The following is a 24,607-nucleotide window of genomic DNA, read 5'->3' as shown; positions in this document are numbered from 1 at the left end:
AGCAGTGGGAAACCAGGAGTAAGATTTAAGCAGGGGAGAAAGATTTAGGATGAGGAGGCAAGTGTGTGAGCAGGGAGACCACTTAGCAGGGGGGAAATGGTGATGCTGTGCACCAAAGGAATGGTTCTTCAGGACGCGCATGCTCCGTGTCAGCAGGTAGACTCATCGGAGTGCTTCCGGGCATCCTAAGTGTGCAAGGAGCCACAGGTACCCTGGCTTCCCCAGCAATCCCTGCTCAGTCAGTTGACTCCAAGTGCTATTTAAAAAAAAAGCCCTGGGGGAGGGGGACTTCTTGCATCCTCTCAGCTTTCTGATTAATCATTTAGGTGGGAAACCAAAGCCTTCTTAGGTAAAAAGATACGTGACCTCCAGGTCAGTATCACAATCCTGCCCTAAATATATGACATTCTTTCCCCTGCAGGACGGCAGGGGAGAGCAGGCTGGGTAAAAACAAATTATTTTCATTCAGTCACTGTTTCCTAGCAACCAAAAAAAAAAAAAAAAAAAAAAAAAAAGCCTGTGCTTTCCTGATGTCTGGCAAGCACCAGCCCAAGCCCATGACGTTAGGTGCTCCAGCACGCCTCCAGAAGCAGGGAGAGAAGAAAAGCTCCGGAATCGGTCTCTGGTTGGTGAGAGATTCTGAAAGGGAAATTTGTTAAGAGCTGGGCACCTGATAGAACACCATCTGAGAGTCCTGTATCATAGAGGTCGGAGTACAGAGGGGATCTGCATGGAGTGTGCAGATATTCAGGGCATGATGTGCTTATAGAGCAAGGCTGTGACTTCTGGGGGGTTGGTTTCTATGAAACTGCTAATGCCTGAGACAGCTGACATCTTTCCATTAGCTCGTTTGTGTGTATTTCCAGCTGAAGTCTTGGTTTTTTGTTTTGTTTGGTTTGGTTTGGTTTGGGTTTTGTTGTTGTTGTTGTTGTTGTTAAAGCTCTAGAGACAGAAAAGAAGAGGGACTGGCTGAATTCACATTTAAACTAAATCGTCTGTGCAAATGGCCCCCTTTCAACCAGGCAGAGCTCCTCAGTGCATATAGGTCACTGAACTCTACTGTGAGAAAGGACCTCTCCAATCATGCAATGACTGTTTTACAGAAGAGAAAACACAAAATCACAGAGAGACAAATTCGCTTATCCAAGGTGACTCAGCTGGTGGATAGGCTTACTAGGTCTTTGGGCCTCCTGAGGGTGGGACATGATCATATTTTTAAGATTTCCACCTTTGTTATATTACGCTACATTGAATGGTGGCCAGGGAGGGTGGTCTAAGAAGAAACTGTCACGGTGGCCAAGAGACGCATATTTTATTCTTTGCAAGTCTGAAAATCAAAGGGTTGACTCAGAATTACGAGCAAGCATGGGTTAAAGCAAATGCTAAGTTTTTTGCTTTTTATAAGGACATCAAAGTTAAGGGAGCCAAACCACCCCCTTATTAAGGAATTGAGAGAAGACAAATGTTCTACCAACAAATGCTTTTCTAAGTTAGTAAAGTAGAAGAATCACAGTGCTAGCCTTTAGGAAGTTTCAAGTGCTAGGGTGTTCTTGACGACGTGAGCCACGCTCATCATTTTTCAGAAAACACCCAAAACTGGGATGCAGAAGAGCCAAGAGATGTGGCCACAGCCACACCAGTCAGTTGGTGGTGGAGTGGACACCACATCTCAGCATCTGGCCTCCCCAGTCCAGTGCTTTTTCTTCGAGGTTATAGGTCCCCTCTGTGGCTTGTAGTACTTTCACCCAATGGACTCTCCCATAGAGAGCTATATTACTGGCTTTGTAGTTCATGCATTTCCCTTGGAATGCCCTTACTTTGTACCCCCCATCTTCATCTGTTCCACATCCCATCCACGACTGAAGCAGATGTAGAAGCAGCATGAATGGTCCAAAATAAGGAAATGAGTCTGGTGAAGAATTCACTTAAATTAATGACACCTGTTTTCTCTCTGCTTCTTGTTGGTGAGTTGAATCATGTAAAGCTTAATGTTTATAGACTGCAATTTTTTTCAAAAGTTTCTGAAGTTTTATTTATCCCAACCATATTTACAGTAGTGATTAAAGAACACATGCACAATTTCAAAAGTACAGAAGGTAATATAATGAACATGTGTGGATTTATGTTCCCAGAGTCAACAAATTTTAATTGTTTTATATTTGTGTATTGGGGCTCTTCAGAGAAACAGCAAATATATGTATATATGTGTATACATGCACAGAAAGAGATTTAGTTTAAGGAATTGGCTCGCAAGATTGCAGTGCCTTGGCCTGTCCAAAAATTGGAAGGGGTAAGCTGGCAGGCTGGAGACTCAGGATGGGGTTCTCCTGGCAGAATTCCTTCTTGCTTGGGAAAAGTCGATCTTTCTTCTATTCAAGCCCTCAAGTAATTGGATGAAGCCCACCCACATAAAAGGGGTGATATGCCCTACTCAAAGTTCACCGATTTAAATGTCAATCTCATCCAAAAAACACCTTCACAGAAACACCCGGCATAATTTTTGACCAAATCTTTGGGCACAGTGCCCTAGCCAAGTTGACATATAAAATCAACCATTACAATTTGCTTTTGTTCTTGTTTCAGGAAGAAAACATTGCAAAACGTATTTATACCCTTACTGGGCACCCTGTTGAAAAGCGATGATTTTTTTTTTTTTTCATAAACTCCTTTTTGTGATTCAAACCCCTTTTGACCCCATTACCTAAATTCCAATTTCTGGTTCAATGTGGGGGTACGAATTGAAGACATGGCTTTGTATTTTCCATGGTGACACGTTCTTTCCAGAACCTTCTGGCCCCAGGAAGTTGTACATGGGTTCTACAGAAAATTCCATTATGAGCCATTGTGCCAAGGTAGATTCACTGGGAGTCACTATTGAATGCACACAGAACTCACATACTCAGATCACAGCATATTGGGATGCTTCTGTCCTAATAGTCTCGCTTACATGAGCCATGACTGTTTGACTTGCTAATTTATTGCAAGTTGGGAAACTTGGAAAGAATAAGGGGTGTCAGACAAACTCAAGGTACAGCACACTACCTTCCCACCCCTCCCCCAGCTGGTTTAATTCTCACCTGGTCTCACCTGCTAGATAAGAGGTCTGAGCTCTGCACACTCCCGAATCCCTTCCAGAACCTGGGACTCCATGACTGGTATTTGGAGTGATAGCATCCCTAACTCAAATTCTCTCTGATTTGCTGCTGTAGCTTATAGGCTCAGAGAGGCTGGGTCTTCCCCGAGGATATCAGGTGCAGTGTAAGCTACAGATACCTGCTCAGCTGGACAAGACTTTAATCATGGAGAGAAAGCTCCTAAAGAAGGAAATTAAAAAGCTCCTGTAAGTATGATTGAGAATAAACTTTTGTTTATTACACTTGGCCTTTGGTGGGTTTCAGGTCATCGATAGTCTGGATATTGGCCAGAGATGGGGGTGGGTAAAAATCTGAGGAAGAATCTATTCCTGCGCTGTAGGAGAAAGCCAGAAGATGTAGCCTCTGCCTCCTGCCTGAGAGGCCTCACATGTGGAGCAAAGAGGATGCTGACTGTCTTGGGAGGATGTTTCTGCCAGGATCATGCATTTCGGAGGCATCCCCATTCTAGAGCCGAACAGCTGAGTCCCCAGCCCAGCCGGCTGCCTGTACCGGTCAGGATATGCCTTTAAAAGGGCCCTGCTGGTAAAAAAATACAGCAGAGATTTCTGCAGACAGTACCCAGGGGCCCAGCATTTCAACTGCAGCCTCTGCCTCTATTATTGTCAGTCTTACTGACTAAATAATTCGTCTCCTTTTTCTTGACATCTGAAATTTTAAAAAAATAAAAAAATAAAAAACAAAAAACAAAAGATATGTCAAGTTTTCCCCTGGAAAAAAATTTTTTCTCCTGTGGTAGTTTTCTTTCTTTCTTTTTTTTAAAGATTTTATTTATTTATTTAATAGACAGATTACAAGTAGGCAGAGAGACAGGCAGGGAGAGAGGAGGAAGCAGGCTGCCCGCTGAGCAGAGAGCCCGATGCAGGGCTCGATCCCAGGACCCTGAGATCATGACCTGAGCTGAAGGCAGAGGCCTTAACCCACTGAGCCACCCAGGTGCCCTTGTGGTAGCTTTTCTGTGACTTGGTACTTTTTTAAGAGGTTGGTGAAAATCACAGAGCACATAAAAAAGCAGGGGAAAGACTATTTCTTATACATTACAGGCACAACAATGTCCTTTTTATCAAAAACCTTCTCACAGTTCCCATCAAATATATTTTTTCTGCCTACTATGATAATTATTTTTTGCTAAGTCCTTAAGAAATGCTGGAATAAAACATGTGTGACTTTACACATATTTACATGTATGTGTTTGGAGGCTGATATAATAGTTTTAAAAAATGTTATCAGTAAATGTCAATTCCTCCACATAGAATTGGAATTATTTTATATCCAAAGAATACATTTAAGCTACTTTAAATAGAGTATCTTGGGATTAGAAAGCAAAACCTGAGAATTTTTATTGATTTTAGCTTAATGACTCAGAAGAGCTTTTGGGAAATAGATACAAACTGACTCCCCCATCCCCCAGACCCTCCACCCTGGCAATGGCTTGCCCAAAGTGCATGGTAAAGACCTTGAAAACAGAACCAGCCTTTTGTCCAAGGGGTGATCTGTACAGATGGACTCTGGGGACCCAGAATCCTTTTTTCTTCATCGGATCCCTCTTCCTCTTCCTGACTTCCCCCTGGGGTAGCCCCCTGTCTATTCTCCTGCCAGGGCCGCTAGGAAAGGATTGCACAGGACACACTAAAGTGGACTTCCTGGTATGTTTTTTTTGCATAACTCCTCCTCAGGGTATTTGCATTCTAACAGGGGGTGGGCAGGCCTTAGGGTAAGAGAATACATCCGTACAGAACATCATATAGCTGGAATTTTTCAACTTTGGTCATTCTGCCTGAGTTTAACATGGGCAGCAAAGGAATCTTTGTTTTAAACAGTGGGTCTCAATCCTTTTGTTTTTTTGCAAAATCTTTTCTGAGTGTGGGACGTGTCATGCCCCCCCCCCCACCGCTTTCCTATCAATTCTGTACCGACCACGTGAGTATTTATTTTTAGATAAACATGATTGAAGTTCATAATGGTTAGATGTTTTAAACCTATACCATTGCAGGATTGCTATTGAAATAAAAATGAGTATCTGTTGAGCTACCAGAACCACCAGTGACTTTGTATTTTGGTGGAGGAGGGAGGGACTGGGAAGAAGGCTCTTCTGCAAATGGAGATCCCCTCTCATTCCCAATGGTTCAATGCTGCTCTCTTGCTTTTAAGGGGAGATTATATTGGCATCAGACTTCGGGAAAATGAATTTGACCCAAAAGGAAGAAGGCAACTCACCTTTCTAGATGATATGGTAAAGAAAGGCATGCCCATGCAAGTCACATCCGTGTTCTTTGTGTTCAGGGGACGGACCAAGGATCTGATGTAGATCATGAACAAGGCTAATCTCGATCCTCCCAGAAGGTCTCTTCCTCATCTTCTTAGCCTAGGGCCCTCCACATAGTCTTCGCAGCTCATTACACTGAAAGCAAAAGGAATGAGAAAATAAAAGTCATGAGACTTCTGCTATTTGCTCTTTCTCTCTTAGAGTGCAAGGTTACATGTTAGATACATGATGTTAAATTTTTTTTTGACAAAATGACTTCTGTAGTTCTCTACTATAATAAATGTTTTCTTTTGTTTTTTGTTTGTTTGTTTGTTTGTTTGTTTTTTTACCATTTGCATTCATGGAGAAAACCACAGAATTGAATTATCTTAAAATCCCTCATCATTATTCACGTTGAAACTCAGATTTATGTTAGGTAATGGAAGTTCACTTCACGGACATTAAGGAAGAAATGTAAAGATCTAATTCAAAAGAAATGAGGAAACCCTCAGCTTTTTTATGCTTACCTGTTTACTCCTCTTGCACTAGGAGGAGGGTTCGCTCCCTGCCCCTCCCCCTCTCCCTGTCTGACCTCCCTGGAGCTCAGCCTTGGGAGTTCAGCCTTGGGATTCTCAAGTGCTTCTCCCTTCACGTGTTAAATGGAGAAACTAAATCAATTAAATACGTGCTTCTCAAGCTTTAATGAGGTCTTATTTGATTTGGGAGGTAGGGATGGGGCTGGAATTTGCACTTGTGATGAGCAAACAGGTGATGCCAAGGCTGCTGGTCCAGGATCCAACCTTTGGATTAGGTTTCAACCACTGACCACAGTTCTTTTTGTTGTTGTTCACACTCTAGTTTGGTTTAGTCATTGAAAGAAAAAAGTACAGTTGACCCTTGAAAACATGGATTTGGACTGTATGGGTCCACTTATATGTGGAATTTTTTTTATAAATACAGTACAGTACTATAAATGTATTTTCTCTTATTATTTCTTTAATAATGGTTTCTTTTCTCTAGCTTACTTTATTTTAAGAATGCTATATATATATAAAACATATACATTATGTATTAATCAACAGTTTATGTTATGGGTAAGGCTCCTAGTGAACAGCAGGCTGTTAGTAGTTAAGTTTTGGGAGAGTCAAAAGTTATAAAAGGATTTTAGGTTGCAGGCGTCAGTGCTTCTAGCCCCTGGGTGTTCAAGGGTCAACTGTACGTTGTACAGAAAATGTTAGCACCTTAGAACCCTTCTAAAACCTCCAAGACAAAACTAACCTTCCCTTTTCTGGAGGTGGGGATAGATAGGAGAGAAGGGATTTTGACAAGGACAAGGTAAATATGCTTAGAACTTACCAGAAAGATGGTCAGTAGGATAGGAATGAACATTCGAATTGGTCCTCAGCTTTTACCGTATACAAGACTCTCGGCAAGCCACTCATTTGGGTCTACCTCCAGTCCTTTTCTCACGCTGGCCCCTCCACCCAGGACATCCTTCTCCATCTATAGAAATTCTCCTCGTCCTGTCCTCCAAGCCCCAGCTCCAACTCCCCTCAAAAGCCTCCCAATCTCCGCCTGACTCCCCTGTGCTCCTGGAAGCACATTCCTGACTTTCTGCTCACAGAATTGAAAATCATTCTCTGTGGCCCTCTTCCCTCACCTTCATTTCTGAGGCCCTGAGAACATCAGTTTCCTATCCAAAGTTATACTGTGAGTTGTTGGCAATATCTAGATTTTAATCTAGATTCCCTGACTCCTAGGTTTGTTTTCTTTTTTTTTTTTTTTTTTAAGATTTTATTTATTTGAGAGAGAGAGAGAATGAATGGGGGGAGGGGACAAAGTGAGAAGGAGAAGTAGACTCCCCACTGAGCAGGGAGCAAGACATGGGGCTCCATCCCAAGACCCTGGGATCATGATCTGACCCAAAGGCAGACACTTAACCTACTGAGCCACCCACATACTGCCCTGATTCCTAGTTTCTTTCCAAGAATCAATCCTTTCTTTTCCTGTCACCAGGAACCAAAACTGGCCCTAGTGAGAGGAAAACTTAATGAGTGAAGATCTCTCAATAATCTGTCTGAGGGTTGGGTTACTGGACATAGTGGATGATCCTCACACAGTGGACATGACAAAAGGGTAGACTAAGCTTAGCAATGCCATTGTCATTGGGTCCAGGGGGTGCTCTGGCCAACGTCTAAGCCCCTCCCCTTCTGTCTCTGCTTCCTGCTTCCAGGCACACTATGATTTGGCCATCAATGTCGCTTTGCAATGGCTGGATCACTCAGAAGACTTAACTTGGCTCGAATGGGAAAAAGTGTGAGTTGAAATGGTTTTTTCTTCTTCTTTTTCTTAATGTATGACTATGAGTAGCAATAGAGAAAGCTTCTGTCTGGCATCTTCCACCGGAGGCACTCTGATTTGAAACACTGCAGGATGAGTATCCCTCACCAGCGAGGCACCTGAAGAAACCTCACAGCTGTCAACATAGACCTGTTCACAGAGTTTGTGTCTCTGCCGATTGGTTTCTGTCCAATGATCTTTCTCACACATAATGTTGTATCTTAAATATGTTAGTGCTTTATTGTGCATGTGCCATGATTTTTTTAAATGTTCAATGGCTGCAGTCGTTTTCAAAGAACTATCAAACACAATTTCTTAAACATTTAAATAGAAATATCCCTGAGCTGAGCTATTTGACCTATAGCTGTTCGAATCCTTTCCGGGATTATCTGCTGGGCAGACTCACTCAGTTGGTAAGAATAAGGAATTAATGAGGCCAGGATTTAATAGCTTCATCTCAGAGGCCAGTTCCTTCTTCTGTTCCATCTCCTTAGAACACATACTCTGTCCCGGATAGCTGTATCAATTAAGGTTTAGTTGTAATAAGCAGAAAATCCAGCTTGAACAGACTTAAACACACCCCCAAATGGGAGGGGAGTAGGGATTTATTAACTTTATTTGAAAAGTCCAGGGGTAGGTCTATGTTAGGCATGGCTTGATTCAAAACTCAAATCATGTCATCAGGATTTACTTCTGGACTATTTACTCTGTGTGGATTTTTTTTTTTTTTTTTTTTTTTTTTTTTTTTTGAGAGAGAGAGCATGCATGAGTGTGGTAAGAAGGGCAAAAGGGGAGAGAGAGAGAGAGAATCCCAAGCAGACTCCACACTCAGCACAGAGCCTGATGCAAGGCTCAGTCTCAGGACTCTATCTCAGGACCCTGAGATCCTGACCTGAGCTGAAATCAGCAGTCAGATGCTTAACCAACTGATCCACATAATGATGGACATTATTCTTGATTTTAACCCATTTTATCACAATACTGAGTCCAAAGGAGAATAAATTAAGAAAAAAAAAAATCGTAGAATTGTGTCTTCATTGTGCCTGGGCCCCTAACTTGTCCAGAGGTGGAGGGTGGGGGGAATAGAGTACTCTGACTAACTTAGTCCACTCTGTGTTTTCTACCCTTGGAATCTAGGGGTGTTCTTGGCTTCCCTTAGGAGCAGATGAGCTTACAGTGGGTAAAGCAGTTTCCCCCAGCAGGAAGGGAGAGCTCTACCACAAGAAGGGGAGGAGGATACAAGTTTGCAAAACCATGACTGTCCACCATAGTGGTCAATGTTCCAGAGCTGTGAAAAGAAGGATAGAGGAAGGCAAAGTCATCCCCATTGTTGGAAGATTCAGAATTCAAAGTATGTACTTTACCGATGTCAGACTAAACACCTCAGGTTTGTAAACAAGTGCATAACACATGGCCCATTGGAGATTAATGATGGATTATTATTATTATTGTCATAAGCTTACCAGGTGTCAAAAAGAACAAAAGTAAACCTTCTACTGTTATCTATTGATATTCCCCCTTAGGAAAATGCCATTTCATGACAGACCTATATATCCAAACCGGAAAGAAAGAGAAGCAATGATTTTATCATCTTATGCTGGAATCCTAATGGTAAGGAAAAGAACACTATTTGAATATATGGAGATTTTATATTTATTATGTGCATTTTTACATTAATGCATATTTATTTTATTTTTCAACTGATCTTTTAAAATGCTTAGCATTTACTAATATTAAATGTTTCAGTTTTTAAGATATAATAAAAAGTCTTTCACTTCTATATGGTATTGTGAAAACATTTACTTAAAAGGCAAAAAACGGGTGCCTGGGTGGCTCAGTCGTTAAGCGCTTGCCTTCGGCTCAGGTCATGATCGCAGGGTCCTGGGATCAAACTCGACATCGGGCTCTCTGCTAGGCCTGCCTCTCCCTCTCCCTCTCCGACTCCCTCTGATGAGTTCCCTCTCTCGCTGTGTCTCTGTCTGTCAAATAAATAAATAAAACCTTTAAAAATAAAAATAAAATAAAAGGCAAAAAAAAAAAAAAACCAGAATGAAAGACATACATAATTAGATACTAGAGACTCTGACTTATCCATTTGTTCAGAATTTATTTATTAATGTCCATGCTATCCAGGCATGATACTAGACATACCAGAGGTATAATTACTTTGTTTTGTAATGTAAAAAAAAATGATATGATAATGCATTTGTTGGTGCTATTGTTTCTTTTATTTGTATGTTTGTTTGTTTTAACAGAACAGTATCCCAATTGAGGAAGTCTTTAAAATGTATGGAGCTGATTCTTCTACCAATTCTAGGGCTACAAAGGTAGGGGTGATCCAAGACTATCAATAAAAGGAATTTTTAGAGAAAATGTATTTTATAAATTTATAATGTATTTTTAACCTTTTCAACTGCATGAAACAACAGTTTTTTAATCAAAATATGCAAAACCAGATATATCCCTATCTCACTCGAATAACAAATCTTTGTAAAAGGATTTCCCTACGTGAGGGCAGTGGTAGGAATAACAACCATATTTTGCATAAGGCTGAGTAGAGACAGTAAATAGGGCACCAGGCTTAGAGTCTAGAATCTGCCTCTGCTTCTGGGGAACAGAATTTCTCACTTACACATTTTGTAATGTAGGTTTGGCAAGTCCAAGCGCTCCTCTTGCATGATGTACTAGAACATTTCGCACTAGGACAAGACCTGCAAGGGTCAATCTTGTGACAAATTCTATAGCTCGCTGCTGCCACCCTTCTCCTTCCCGTGACAGTCCCTTAAATCACAGCAGTAGAAGCAGCAACTATCAGAAGTCCAATGACATGAGTTCCACCGAGCCCTAGGTTCTTTTCCCTCTTTGACTTTCCATATACTGATCTAAAAAAATTTTTTTTTATTTAGTATTCTGAATGATCTTTACAGCCAGCTCAGTTTTGCTATTTATGAACATACGCATATTAGGTAAACATTAAATACAGGCTGGTATTTAGAGGTGAACTTCTAATCAGTTTACCTTTAGGTACCTCTAGAAAAGGGAAGAGGAAAGCAGGGTAGAGCAGGAGTGCTGTGCAGGGAGGAAAGAGAGAATCCACACCCTCACACCCAGCCTTCTGCTCACACGGTCACTTTTGATGTCCTACCACAACTTGGCAGGAAGGCCAGAGCAGGGGCAGGACTATGACCACAGAAATGTCTGCCCTCCTTGTTCTTTTACCCATAGACCATCTAGTGACCAGCGGGGTCATATAAAAATCAAGAGGTCACCAGGTCAAGGCTAAGAGTCCAGCATTTACAAGAAGTGTTGAAACTTTGAATCCAACTGTCTCATCACCTTAATCCGTATGCAAGCTGGCTCTCTTCCTGAGACTCAAGGTCCCTTAAACAGTGAGGACATCAGCACCTTTCCTCAGATCACCCTAGTTTCAGCCTTATTCATGCATTCAATACAGTTATAGGTGCAGGGGATATCATGGTGAGCAAGTCAGACAAGATAACTTTTCTAGTGGGTCTTCTATCTTATGCTGGAGCTGACATTCTGCCTTAGTTGAGATATAAGCCACCCCAGGCCCAGCGCTTCTCAGGTACCAAGCTGTCCTTGGCTTTTAAAGAAAGCCCAGATCTTTTAGTTCCTTAGATAGCAAGCAAACCATAATGCTTCATTCCTGCTCGTTTTTTCTGCAGCTTTCTCCTTTCCAGACTGCCCTCTTTCCACCTTCCCACAAGCCTCCCCCGCAACATATACACACAAATATTTCAGCCTAACCCCTCTGGTTCAGCCATTGTGTTTTTCCACATCTTCTGGTGCCTGGGAATGACTAGGGCAGGCATCTGGCACTGATTGGTTGGCCTGAACTTACCTGGTCAAAGGGCAAATATGGAAAATCACATCCTCGTGGCTGGGCAGTGTGTGGGGGGGTGGCCCTATGAACACTTCAAGTCTTGGTTGGGTTCTCAATCAAGAAGGTTTGCAAACATGGGTGTCCACGTAGCTCAGGCCATGTAACCAAGCAGCCAAGATCATTTTAAAGGGCCATTAGAGGAAGCCATGCTGTTTAGAGGTGGGCTGGCCAGTTTCTATCCATCCATCAGTCTTTCACTTATCCAGTAAAGAGACTTTATTCAGCACATTCCCTGTTTGGCTATGCACAGTCTCTATTCTCACATCAGTGACCAAAACCAAAAAGCCCAGATGTGCACACGGACTACATGATGACCAGCTCCAAAGGGAAGTAAATAATATGGTCATGGAGGGAGCTTTCCTTCAAATATCTGCGTTTGCACATTGTTATACGACATGGCCATCAGCTCATTTACTGGTTTGTATCTGGAAGGCAGCATGGGGTAAGGGTTCAACATGAGGTTTCTGAAGGGGGGATGCCTGGCTTTGAACCAACTCTGAGCAGGGGAATCCTGAGCAAGTCTTCTAAATTCCCCCACCCTTAATTTTATCATAAAAACAGGGACCAGAAAATGGGATTGTTGTGGGAAATGAGGTGAATTAGTACCAGGATAGCGCTTCACGGTTGGCACATATTAACATCAAAACAGTAACTATAGTTAAAGTTCTGGTACTTGAGATTTGAATATCTGATTTCCTCTATATTCCCATAAATCAAGTGTTTTTTCAGCATTTCAGTCCAGATAATTCTGGAAATTTGTAGAACCTCTCAATGGAAACTTAGCCTTTCAAAGACTAAATTGTAAGAGCTATTTTAAAACAGTCTTTCAAAGTTCAAGATAATTTCAAAAAACTGTTTTAACCAGAAGATGAGGTTATTCAAAAGATGTTATTGACAAAGATTCTTCTCTAATTGCTGCATATATCTGAATGAACTTTGATTCCTTTGGAGAAAATGTCTCCTAAGCAACAGCTTAAAGCCCTGTAGAATACTAATTAGATTATGGAGAAGTTCTGGCCACTAGAATTGGCTACGGGATTTAATACGGGTTGTGCTTAGGTTTGATGGCTTTCAACGGGAGTATTTGCTGCCACCTGGTGACAGAAAGGCATCATGAGCCCAGTGTTGCTTACTAATTCTATTATCCAAAGGTTCTACTCCTGATAAAGAGCTATTATTTGATGAGCCGTTTTTCTGCTCAGGACCCTGGACCTATAGGGGAAAGAAAAAAAAAAATCAACCAAGGGTCTCACACAAAATATGGTGTTTACAATTCACTTCAAATAAATATAAAATAGCTGAAGAAAAAGAGCATAAATCTGCCCTCAACACAGCAAGAAAGCAATAAAAATATTCTTCAGTTGCATTTGTCAAAGAGGAAAAAGGGAAAGGGAAGCAGAGAGAGGAAAAGTTAGTGTCACCGAGGGAGGAGATAGACAAAGAAGTGGCTGGAGACCATCAGAACATCTACTCCTTCTCTCCTGCTGCAGCCACACCCCAAAGTCCGACTGGCCATCATTTAACTCCATCCCAACTCCCAGGCAGGCTCTTCAGAGGCAGACAGATTAATGTCCGGTCCCAGCCCCTCCACTTGCTAGCTGTGTGGCCTTGGATAACTTATTTAACTTGTCTGGTTCCCAATTTCCCTATGTGTAAATACGCATGATCACACTTAGCAAACTGGCCTAGGTCCTTCTGATCATTCAGTGAGACCACACGTGTCAGGTGCCTGGTGCTGGCCTAGGGCAGGGAGCCTTCAACATCAGTGGTACTATTTCCAAACCCACCCCCATGCCCATCTCCCATCCACAGGAGTCCACGGACAGCAGCCGGGTCTCCCTGAAAGAGGCTCATCTTCCCCCCACACACACCCTCTACAGCCCTGGTCTCCAGGCACTTACTACAATAAGCTGCCGAGTGTCTTCTCTTCTTGGAGGAGGCTGACTGAATCTGAAGGGTAGAGAAATGAAAAAGCATTTTCAAGATAAGGAGAGGGACCCATTAGGTTGAAACAAAAGTTCAGTATTGGCAGATCTTCATGATGGGAGATGGAAACCATGCTTTCAAAATCCATTCTGTCCCAACGAATACTTACAATGTATGTTTAAAGTACAAAACCAAGCAAACAACAAAGCCACCAAAGGGATGAAATAGAACAGTATCAACAGTTTGGGACCTCTCCGGGCCTCCGCTCCAACCTCTCCCCTCCCTGCTGCCTCACATTTATACTATCCACAGTCACGGGTTTATCATTTCCTTGACTTTTTTTCTAGCTTTACCACATACGCATGTCTCGCCAACATACTGTTCAGTTTTGCATGTTCTTTGAACTTGAGACAAGTAATACAAACGGCAATCTTTATATATGAAGCAAACGTTTTACTCCATGGCTTTCTTTTGTCATTCAACACTACATTGTACAAATTCATCCTTGTGGTCAATATAGTTTATTTTCACTCTAGATAGCATTCCGCTGTAAGAATACACCACAGGGTCTTTATATATTCTTCCGTTTTCGACATCTGGATGATTTCAGTTGTATGTCTCTTCATGTCTAGTGGAAGAGTTTCTGTGTGGCCGAGGCGTGAAACTGCGCCATCATTACGTCAGAGATGCCACACCCGTGCCTTCAGACACATGTGCATCATCTCCAATTCTACGTAAAGCCGAACCGTTTTCCAAAATGGTCGCACCAATGTACACTGCCGCTTGCCATGAGATTATCTGCCTGCTACCAACACCTGCTATTTTCAGGCTTCTTAAGTTTGTCAGTCTGTTAGGTGGCCACAGTCTTAATCACATTCCTCTGATTACCAATGAAAAACTATTTCTCTGTTTTTTCTTCTGCGAAGTGCCTGCTAAAGTCTTCCGTTCACTTTTGTCATTGTTGTTGAGTCTTTCTTTCTTCTCGTTTTCTTCTTCTTCTCCTTTTCCTTCTTCGTTCCTTAATTTCCACAGAACCTCCATTTTTTAAAAAGTTGTTACAGGATATAATCAATTCCTAGATTTGCCAGTTCTCTTCCTATTTGAAATGTGTCCTCTCTCTTCACAAACATTAACATGTTTAGAAAATATGATGTGGCACCATCCCAACCACATCTGAAAAGCTTCTTGGACAGTACAAAATGTCTTTCCAGACCACGTGCCCTGCTTTTGCTTTGGAAAATAGGGTTGTCATAGGCATATGTTCAGTTGCTTTGACATTGGTGGAGAATTTCAAATTCTCCACCTTCTGTCTCAGTGATACCAAATGACATTTTAGTAAGTTACTGCTCAGGCTGAAAGGCAGATAAAAATTACTGGCTATGCTCTTCATGCCTTGGGGTGCCTGGGGGGCTCCACTGGTTTAAGCATCTGCTTTCAGCTCAGGTCATGATCCTGGGGTCCTGGGATCGAGCCCCACCTGAATCGGGCTCCTTGCTCAGCAAGGAGTCTGCTTCTTCCTCTCCTTCTGTCCCTCTCCCCACTCATGCTCTCTCAAATAGAAAAAGAAATCTATACCTCATCCCTCAATGATGTACCCAGGTCATTTCTTGTGCAAGTTCCTATATGACACATCCCCATCTTCTTCTCTCTTCCCACCTCCAGTTAGAAGAAATTTTTGTTGAGTTGCTTTGGACATAATTTGGCACTTAATGTGAATATGAATCAAGAAATAACAATTGTAATAATCTCTATTGACACAAAGATAGTATTAGTAAGTAGCTTTAAAGTAAAAAAAAAAAAAAAAAAGAATGTATGAACAACTCTAGGTTTAGGATTTTATTTTCATCCTACTTTGAGAATAGTATCTCATATATACCACACAGAAAGCTACAGGAACTTCTTGCATGAGCCATCAGATTATTAGGACTCACAGAATATTTGAGCTGGATGTGACCTTTGAAATCATCGGGTTCTATCTTCCCCAGGGGATAAGGAACCAGAGCATCTGTAAATATAAAGCTTGACTCTCTCTCAGTGAGAAAGCAGAAAACGATTGATCTTGAAGAGGGATGCTAATTACTTCAGGCCTCCTGGCTCTGATTAGTCATTTGTTATTGGTTATCTGATTAGTTATTTCCAAGCAGGATCCTGTAAAGGAAATGGTGCCCAAGTTGTTCCACGGGTCACTCTACACAGAGAGAGAGGTGAGGCAGGGATGAAGATGACGATGATGGTGATGATGATGACAAATATCAATAATTATTATTATCAAAAAATAATAATTATTATCATTAATTTCAAAGGCAATATACTGTACTATGTGCCAACCACTATTCTAAGTACTTTACATATGCTAACTTTAATTCCTACCACAACCCTATAAGGTCATTACCAGTATTATTGTTATCACATGAAGAAACAGGCAGAGAGGAGTTAGGTGACATGCCCAAGGTCACACATCTTATAGATAGATGGTGCAGCCTGTGCTCACATACAGCCTGTTTGACACTAAAGTCTATGCTATTTTTTTTATTTTTTTTATTTTTTTATTTTTATTTGACAGACAGATCACAAGTAGGCAGAGAGGCAGGCAGAGAGAGAGAGAGAGGAGGAAGCAGGCTCCCTGCTGAGCGGAGAGCCCGATGTGGGGCTCGATCCCAGGACCTGAGATCATGACCTGAGCCGAAGGCAGAGGCTTAGCCCACTGAGCCACCCAGACACCCCAAAGTCTTTGCTGTTAACCACTATTGCTTGACTAGGATGGTAGTCATTCAACGAGTCAATGACACCTGAGGCTCTCCTATGTACTAGGCACTCACTAATGCACTGGAGAGAGAAGGTTCAATTAGCTAACTGAGCTCCTTACTTCCACACTCCAACCCATTCTCTACAGAGGAACCAGAGCAATCTCTTAAGAAACTAAATCAGACCTTGTCACACTACAGCTTAAAAATATTGCAATAGCTTCCCCTGAGTCCTGGAATAACGTGGAGCTCCGTGCCGTGGCCAACAAGGACCCAGATGATCCCCCCGCCCCCCTCTCCCTCTCAGCCCATCTATAATTTCGCCTTTCTTGCTCTGCTCTAGTCACCCTGGCTTCCTTTCTGTGTCTGGAAACACAGGTTATTCCAAAAAGACCTTCTTGTTCCCTCTGCCTGGAGCAGTTCTCTCCAGCTCTTCCCCTAACTGGCGGCTGCTCATTCTGGAAACCTCAGCGGATGCACTGCTTCTTTCTAGAGGCTTTCTCTGGCTGTGTGCAGTGGAGGCTATCCAGGCACGTGCGAGCACACCATCTTCTTTTGTTTATTAAACTGACCACAATGCAGGATTTATCGTTGCGTTTCCTCACTCCGCTCCAGAAGGGCAGGAGCCTTGTCTGTCTGAGTGACCGCAGCTCCTGACACAGGGGTGCCCATAGAAGGTGCTCACTGAGAACTTGTCGAAGGAAGGCATGAATGAAGAGACAATCCTAATCTTGAAGAAATTTCCAGTGCGGCAGACAGTGGGTTAAAACTAACCACAGCACACTGGAGTTGCTCTCTGTGAGCGCATGCTTTGAGTCCCCAGATGAGTGAATCTGTAATTCTGCCTTGAGGTAAGGTGGGGGTGTGGGGTACCAGCAGAGGAGAGCAGGGGGGAGGCGTGGGGAGACACAGGGCCGGTTTCTCAGAAAAGGTGGTATTTGAGCTACATCTCAAAGGAAACTGGGAGCCTCTAGGCAGAAAAGGAGCAAATGGTTATCCCAGGTATAAGACAACCCTGTGAAGAGCAACCGTGAGTGAAAGGGCATTTTGGACAAAGGGGACCAAGAGTGGGAGCAAAAGACGGAATAGGAACGTGCCTGCAGTGTGAAACGTGTGTCTTTCCGGTTAAGGACCATGGGTTGCTTCAACCGACCCAGTGCTGTAAGTAGCAGGAGGTTACAGCTCAGAGCACGCGCAGCTGTTACAAATAGGACTGTTTTCCTTCCAGGTTCCCCGAGCTCCACCTCTCCGCCTCTCCCTGCATCCCTTTGCCATGTTAACAGCGCCCCACGCCGCAGAATACGCCCGCAAGCAGAGTGAGCCTCTTTACTTCCACCTGCTTAGGGAAATTTAACTAAGAATTAAACTCAGAAAGTAAGGTCAAAGTTGTTACGGCAGTAGTATTTCTCTGGCCGGCTGAATAAAGGAAAAGCAAACCAGAAGGATCCATGACTTAATTTCCCTTCAATACAGAGACCAGAGACGTCTTACTGCTCGGACCCTTAGGGATGGGAGCAAAGCATTCTAGAAGGGAAGGATCGAAAACTGTGGGAGGGCTCATTTTAAAAAAGTTTTTTTATATGCTCATGGTTACCACATGTGTCTCCAGGTGTCAAATTAAGAAGGGGAACGACAAATAAAAATGCCACCAGCCGCTCTGCAAGGGAATCAAATGCCACAGTGTGGAAATCATCAAAAAATGTACCGTTGGACGCCCAGCCAAGGAACAAAGTAGGTCTAAATATGTAAATTGGACCAAACTGATACCAAGGGTTTGGAGAATACTGATATTGTGGTTAAAAGTCTAGCCTTTGGGGTGCCTGGGTGGCTCAGTGGGTTAAGCCGCTGCCTTAGGCTCAGGTCATTCCCAGGGTCCTGGGATCGAGTCCCGCATCGGGCTCTCTGCTCAGCAGGGAGCCTGCTTATCTCTCTCTCTCTCTCTGCCTGCCTCTCTGTCTACTTGTGATCTCTGTCAAATAAACAAATAAAAATCTTAAAAAAAAAAAAAAAAAGTCTAGCATTTGGAGTTCGACGCTGCGGGTCTGAATCCAAATAAAGCCACTGCGTCCCAGCTGTGTGACTTCAGGCAGACTGTGTCACTTCTCTGTGCCTTAGTTTCCTCCTCTACAAAGTGGGAAACATAAAGGTACCTCCTCTCCAGGTTGTCAGGATAAATACCAAGGATTATGCTTTTTAAGAGATTAGGTGAGGGCTCGGTGCAGAGTAAACTCTAAATAAATGCGAACCATGATTATCTTTTAGCCTCTGAGATGTTCTATGCACCAGTTAATCAGGTGTTATTCTTTGATTTAAGTAAGTGTGTCAAGGAGGTTTACACGAATGTCTGGGTCCTAAAGGTTTCTCTTCGCAGTCCCTTTCTCACTAATGAAACTTTATTCTTGCCTGCTTGAGTCTCTGCTGCTGCCGCCCTGGCTACCTGATTCCTGGCACATTTGTGCTGCAGAATTCAGAGAATGGCTAGGGATGCCCAAGGCTGGAGACAAAGGAGAAAGGCAGGAGAGTCCTTGGCCCTTCCAGCCCTGGACTCTCTACTTTAATGTGCAAAGTGGAAAGGAAATTTAAAGAGACATCAGGAGACCAAGTTAATGAACACAATACAAGCTGAGAGAAGGGAGAATCAGATTGGTGGTACAGCTGGCCGGCTGGGGTATTTTAGGACTTTGTTGAATCAGAGGCTGTGGGCCAGCTGCAGGGTTGTAAGGTAGAAACGGGAAAAGGGAATTTTGAAACTTGCTACACTGGGTTATGGATTGCTCTGGCTTTAAGAAACACAAGTGAAAGTTAAACGCAAGTGAAAAATCAAAATTTGTTACTATCTAGTCTGGTTGCTATACTGTGCATTTTTTTTAATGTGAATCTCTGAATAGACTGGACCATGTAAAGCCCAGGATTCATTCAGGTTTTAGAGGCAAACAGTCAATTGGTGAGAAATGTAACCTTATCATAGCAAATGCTTTAGGAACAACCTGAATTCTTTTTTCACATTTGGGTTTTAATAAGTGTTATTCTAGTAACATAACAGCACCACTATCAGAAAATCTTTACTATATTCTCAGGGCCCCTGAGTGGCTCAGTGGATTAAGCCTCAGCCTCCAGCTTAGGTCATGATCTCAGGGTCCTGGGATCGAGTCCCGCATCGGGCTCTCTGCTCAGCGGGGAGTTGCTTCCCCCTCTCTCTCTGCCTGCCTCTCTGCCTACTGGTAGTCTCTGTCTTTCTCTGTCAAATAAATATACAAAATCTTTTTTTAAAATGGTGGGGAGACCCATCTGTGCATCCTACATACTGAAAATCCAGCTCTCAAGATGACTCATTGGTGTGTTTATTTTGAAAATATAATTCCATTGGCTGTATATTTTCTTCCATAACCATTGAAGATTGTTGGCTTCTTGATGGAAGTGGGTCTTTTATTTCTTTATTATTTCCCACATGTATATAAAGTGCTTTGGAAGCAGTGGCTGTTCAGTTATTATGGTAGATAAGTGAATTGGCAGTAACTACATGGTCCTTAGGGCTCTCAACGCACTGGGCTCTGTCTAAACTGATTGAGAAGTTCATTTCTAAGGACCAGCCATTTCTATAGCCTAATCAATGCCTGTAAGCCTAGGCTGTCCAAAGAATAAATGTCCATTTTGCAATAGGGACAGGCCTTGAGATGAACCCTTCCCATAAAATCCTCTTCTTGAAAACCAAACAGCAGAAAACACATCTATGATTTTTGTTCATTCTTCATCTTTCGTGTGCTTTAGCATCTTTTCCAACTTCTGAGTCATGTATTTTTTTAAATTAGCTTAAAACATTATGATAGTAATACATGTTTATGGTAAAAATTTCAAACAATACAGGACATATAAAGTGAAAAACAAAAGAATTCCCCCTTCGCCACAACCCTGTATCACTGTTAATATCTCTTGGGATCTTCAAATATTTGCTGTACATGTACATATAAATATATGTGCATGTGTTCTAGTGATTTGTTATAAAGTAATGAAAAATATTTTTTTTAAATCGATGGAAAAGGGGTGCTTGGGTGGCTCAGTTGGTTAAGCATCCAACTCTTGGTTTAGGCTCAGGTCATGATCTCATGGGTCATGAGATCAAGCGCCATATCGGGCTCCATGCTCAGTGGGGAGCATGCCTGAAGATTCTCTTCCTCTGCCCCTCCTCCCACTTGCACACTCACACTTGCTCTTTCTCTAAAATAAATAAATCTTATATCTTATTTTTATTTTGTAAAGATTTTATTTATTTATTAGAGAGAAAGAGAGAACAAGCACAAGCAGGTAGAGAGGCAGAGGAACAAAGGGAGAGGGAGAAGCAGACTCCCCACCAAGCAGGGAGCTCCACACCGGGTTCCACCGCAGGACCCTGGGATCCTGACCTGAACTGAAGGAGATGCTTACCCAACTGAACCACCCAGGTGCACCTAAATAAGAGGGCTGCTGGGGGAGGGGGGTTGGGAAAGGGGGGTGGGGTTATGGACATTGGGGAAGGTATGAGCTGTGGTGAGTGCTGTGAAGTGTGTAAACCTGGTGATTCACAGACCTGTACCCCTGGGGATAAAAACATATTATATGTTTATAAAAAATTAAAAATTAAAAAAAACAAAAACAAACAAACAAAGTATGGAAAATACACTTTCACAGTTTATCACTTGAAAAAGTTTTTCATTTTATGTATTTCAACTTCTGAGTCTTTTCCTTACCCATATGTTTTATGGATATTGTATCATGTCCTTTAGCTTGTAAACAACTTTTTTCAACCTCAAGATAAAACAATGCCTCATTCAGAATTTTTTATTTATTTCCAGCCACAGAAATACTTCATTAAGGAAAGGAAAGGGAGAATTTTTTTTTAATAATCCAGGCATTTGGTGAAATCATTTTCAGGATTTCTTTTGTACTGTATTGATACTAGTAATCCATTTATTAGTCAAAATGAATACGAGCAACACCATATCCTAGGAAAGTGCTGATACTGAGCACATTACCAGGAAATGGACTCCAAATGGACAGGGCCATACCAAAGAGCTAGAAAACAGATACCCTGGTAAAAAGAGTGTAGACTTGGGAGTCACACAGCCCAGAGTTAACTCTTGGTTCTCCCATTTAATAACTGTCATGAATTGTTAAGGGAATCTCTCTGCTTCCGTTTCTCATCTATAAAGAAAGGATTCTAACAGTACCTATCTCATAAGGTTGTTACAAGGACCAAATGAGCTAACCTATATGGAACAGCTTAGAAAAAAACTAGAGCCATGGCTAAAAATAATACAAGTGCTCCCTTGACTACCCTCCTGACAAAGTCACAGTATCATGGAATGGAACAAGACACAGAGAGAGAGAGTAATTTGAGAGATTCTGGTTTCCAGTTCCATGGGCAAAGAATTTAGAAACTGCCACTCATCCTAACAAGTAAAAAGCTGAACAGGGTGAGAAAACAACTCCTCTTGGATCTGTAAGACAGGGGTCAAAGGGCAAACCTCTGTCCCCCCCAAGGTTGGAGAGACAGGCAGATATCGGGAGTTAGGGTTTTCCAGAGCAAAGGCTCACAAGCAGAAGCTGCCACGAGTACAGTACTGGAGTAGGAAACCCTTAACAGCAATTGGCAAATCACAGGAACCTCAGTGCAGACATCTCAGAGGGTTAAATACTCCAGACTCCAGGGGGACCCAGTCCTAGCTGGATACCCACAATTTTGTGAGATTTACCTGCAGGAGCTCTGCCAGGTCCTCACAGTAAGTATTGGAGAAAATTTCTTTCACTTTTCCAGCAGTGAGGGTAGGGGTGGAAGTGGAAGGTGGGGGAGGAATCATTTTTAAATACAACAGAGAATTCTGTTCTTAAAAGGCCTGCCCTTAGTGACAACTAGTTAACTATAGCCTAGCCTGTTGACATTTTATTGGAACCCAACCGACCTAGAAGAAGGGAAATACCCATTCCAGTCAGATCTAGTAATCTGGTCCCAGCTGGAGAAGAAGAAAAATTGAGAAACACTTGCGAATTTCCAAGTCCAGAGGCGCAGGCTCACCAAAGCCTGAGATCTAATCATAGGACTACAGAACCCTTCCCCTCCTCCCTCACCAGCGCCCCCATCACATCACTAAAGACCTATTTAGAGAGTTCACTTTACCCAGGACATTATGTCTAGTTATCAAGAAAGAATTACAAGGCATACTAAAATGCGTCAAATGTGACATTTAAAGAGAAGAGCAAGCATTGCAAACAGACAGGACAGGGATGTAAGCACTATCAGACCAGGAATTTGAAATAAATCTGATTTATTACACTAAGAGTGTTAAGAGTGCTAATGGATAAAGTAGCATGCAAGACTAGATGGACAATGTAAGCAGAGAGAAAGAAATCCAAACTGTTAACTAAAGAATCCAGGTGGTGGGCACATGTACCTTCACTGTACGAATATTTCAACATTTCTATATGAAAATTTTCATAATAAAATTATGAAGAAGAAAAGAAAAAAGGAATTCTCAGAGTGCATCAAAACACAAGACCTGATTATATGTCGTCTATAAGACACCTCCTTCAAATATAAAGACACATATGGATTAAAGGTAAATGGATAGACAAATTTTGATTCACACCAGCCCAAATCAAAAGAAAGAAAAAGGGTTTACTAATTTCTGACAGAGCTGACTTCAAAGCAAGGAAAATGATCAGGGATAAAGAAAGACAATTGATAAAGGGGTCAATTCTCCAAGAAGACATACAAACTTTAACATGTGTGTCCTGGACAACAGAGCATCAAACTACATGAGGTAAAAATGGTAGGACTGCAAAAGACTGGTTCCACTATCACAGCTGGAGAGTTCAGCACCCCTCTATCAGAAATGGAAGGAGGGCAATGCAAGTTTAAATTCAAAGCAATATACAACACTTCAAACTAATATGGCATAAGCGCAATACACAACTGCTCAGGGGCAAAAAGAAATGATTAGCTGTGGATATGGTTAGTCAAAAGAAGTAGAACTTTTATTATTTGCTTTTCTATTTGGAAATAATTTTGAGTTTGGAGGAAAGTTGCAAGAATAGCAAAGAGCCCTAGGACACCTTTTACTCAGAATCACCAATTGTTAGCGTTTTGCTCCATTAGCATCACCATTTTTTTCTGCCTCTGTCCCTTTTTCTGTCTTTCTGTATATAGACACAATTTTTTTTTTCTGAGCCATCCAAATTACATCCTCCCTATCACTATACCCCTCTATACTTCAGTGTGTATTTCCGGAGAACAAAGTCATTCCTTAAATAACCTTAATATAATGATCAACTTCAGAAAATCGAACACTGATACTTTTATTTGAACTACCATATATGTCCCAATTTTTCCAATTGACCCAATAATGTCCTTTGTTAAACATTTTTTACTTTCTGTATAGGATGCAGTGTGAGATCGTATACTGTATGTAGTTGAGCAATACAACTCAATTTCCAAACCTCTCAGAACAATTCCATGGAAGTTCTTTTGTACCGACATGTATTTTAATCCACCTTTGCCAGTAATTTAGTATTGAATATTTGACCTCAAGTCTCTATAGAGTGAAAGTTCATGTCTGTGTGAATGTTAAATTGACGGGCTTGATACCAACATGTTTTGTTTTTTGGTTTTTGTTTTTTTGTCCTGCAGGTCACTTAGAAACTTGGAACTGTACCATGGAAGTTCATAATAAAGCCTCTGGGAAAGGAAAAGAAACATCCTAACACTGCAACTCTAGCCAGCACATTTTTCTTTATAGTCAGCTTGTGGTACAAAACTTATTGAAGTGTTACTTTGGATGTTGGGCTTTCTCCTCTTAGAACCCAATTGTGTGGCTCTATTGTGTTGTTGTTGTTGTTGTTGTTGTTGTTAAGTGTATATCCTATGCTGCTTCATTGTAACTGGACTCTGCAGCACATTTCACAAATGCTTAGCACTGAATACTGCGAAGTGGAGGACTTGGAGGTAGTTTCCAGAAGTTTCGATCTGAAATAAAATGAATCTGTCATTCATTACCCTTCCTACGTTCTCACATGGAAACATTTAAAATCGTTTCAATAAAGCATTAAAGGAAACATGAGCGCAGGCTTTCTTTCAGTAAATAGAAGGACTCTTAGGAAAATGAAAATGTGCTAGTCTTTCAGCACTTTCCAAAATGCTGATGAGGTAGGTGGTTTGGCTTGTTAATACACACAGCAACAATTCGACCAAATGAATGTGAGTACAGATGACACCTTCTCTTAAGGTTTCACTGGGCCACCTGTCTGCAAAACAGTTTTGTCTTCA

At 41.9% G+C, this 24,607-nt stretch overlaps 1 protein-coding gene across 1 annotated transcript; it reads left to right on the top strand.

Moving 5' to 3' along the window:
• Positions 1-522: 522 nt before the first annotated feature.
• C3H2orf80 (chromosome 3 C2orf80 homolog) lies at positions 523-24,374 on the top strand. The gene is made up of 9 exons (XM_059392660.1): positions 523-625; positions 3,210-3,340; positions 5,304-5,385; positions 7,631-7,713; positions 9,261-9,348; positions 9,993-10,064; positions 17,540-17,627; positions 17,921-18,042; positions 23,972-24,374. The coding sequence occupies exons 2-9, from the start codon at positions 3,300-3,302 to the stop codon at positions 23,978-23,980; spliced, it is 585 nt and encodes a 194-aa protein (XP_059248643.1). The 5' UTR covers positions 523-625; positions 3,210-3,299; the 3' UTR covers positions 23,981-24,374.
• The last annotated feature ends 233 nt before the right edge of the window (positions 24,375-24,607 follow it).

Source organism: Mustela nigripes, chromosome 3, assembly GCF_022355385.1.
Source record: "Mustela nigripes isolate SB6536 chromosome 3, MUSNIG.SB6536, whole genome shotgun sequence".
NCBI lineage: Eukaryota > Metazoa > Chordata > Mammalia > Carnivora > Mustelidae > Mustela > Mustela nigripes.
Note: the sequence above shows the minus strand (reverse complement) of the source record. Positions and strands in the feature narration are given on the sequence as shown.

Coding starts and splice junctions, on each gene's coding strand:
- C3H2orf80 (XM_059392660.1), top strand. CDS start 3,300: ATGGAGAGAAAGCTCCTAAAGAAGGAAATTAAAAAGCTCCT. Junction 3,341..5,303: donor AAGGAAATTAAAAAGCTCCT/GTAAGTATGATT, acceptor CTTGCTTTTAAG/GGGAGATTATATTGGCATCA. Junction 10,065..17,539: donor CCAATTCTAGGGCTACAAAG/GTAGGGGTGATC, acceptor TTTTCCTTCCAG/GTTCCCCGAGCTCCACCTCT.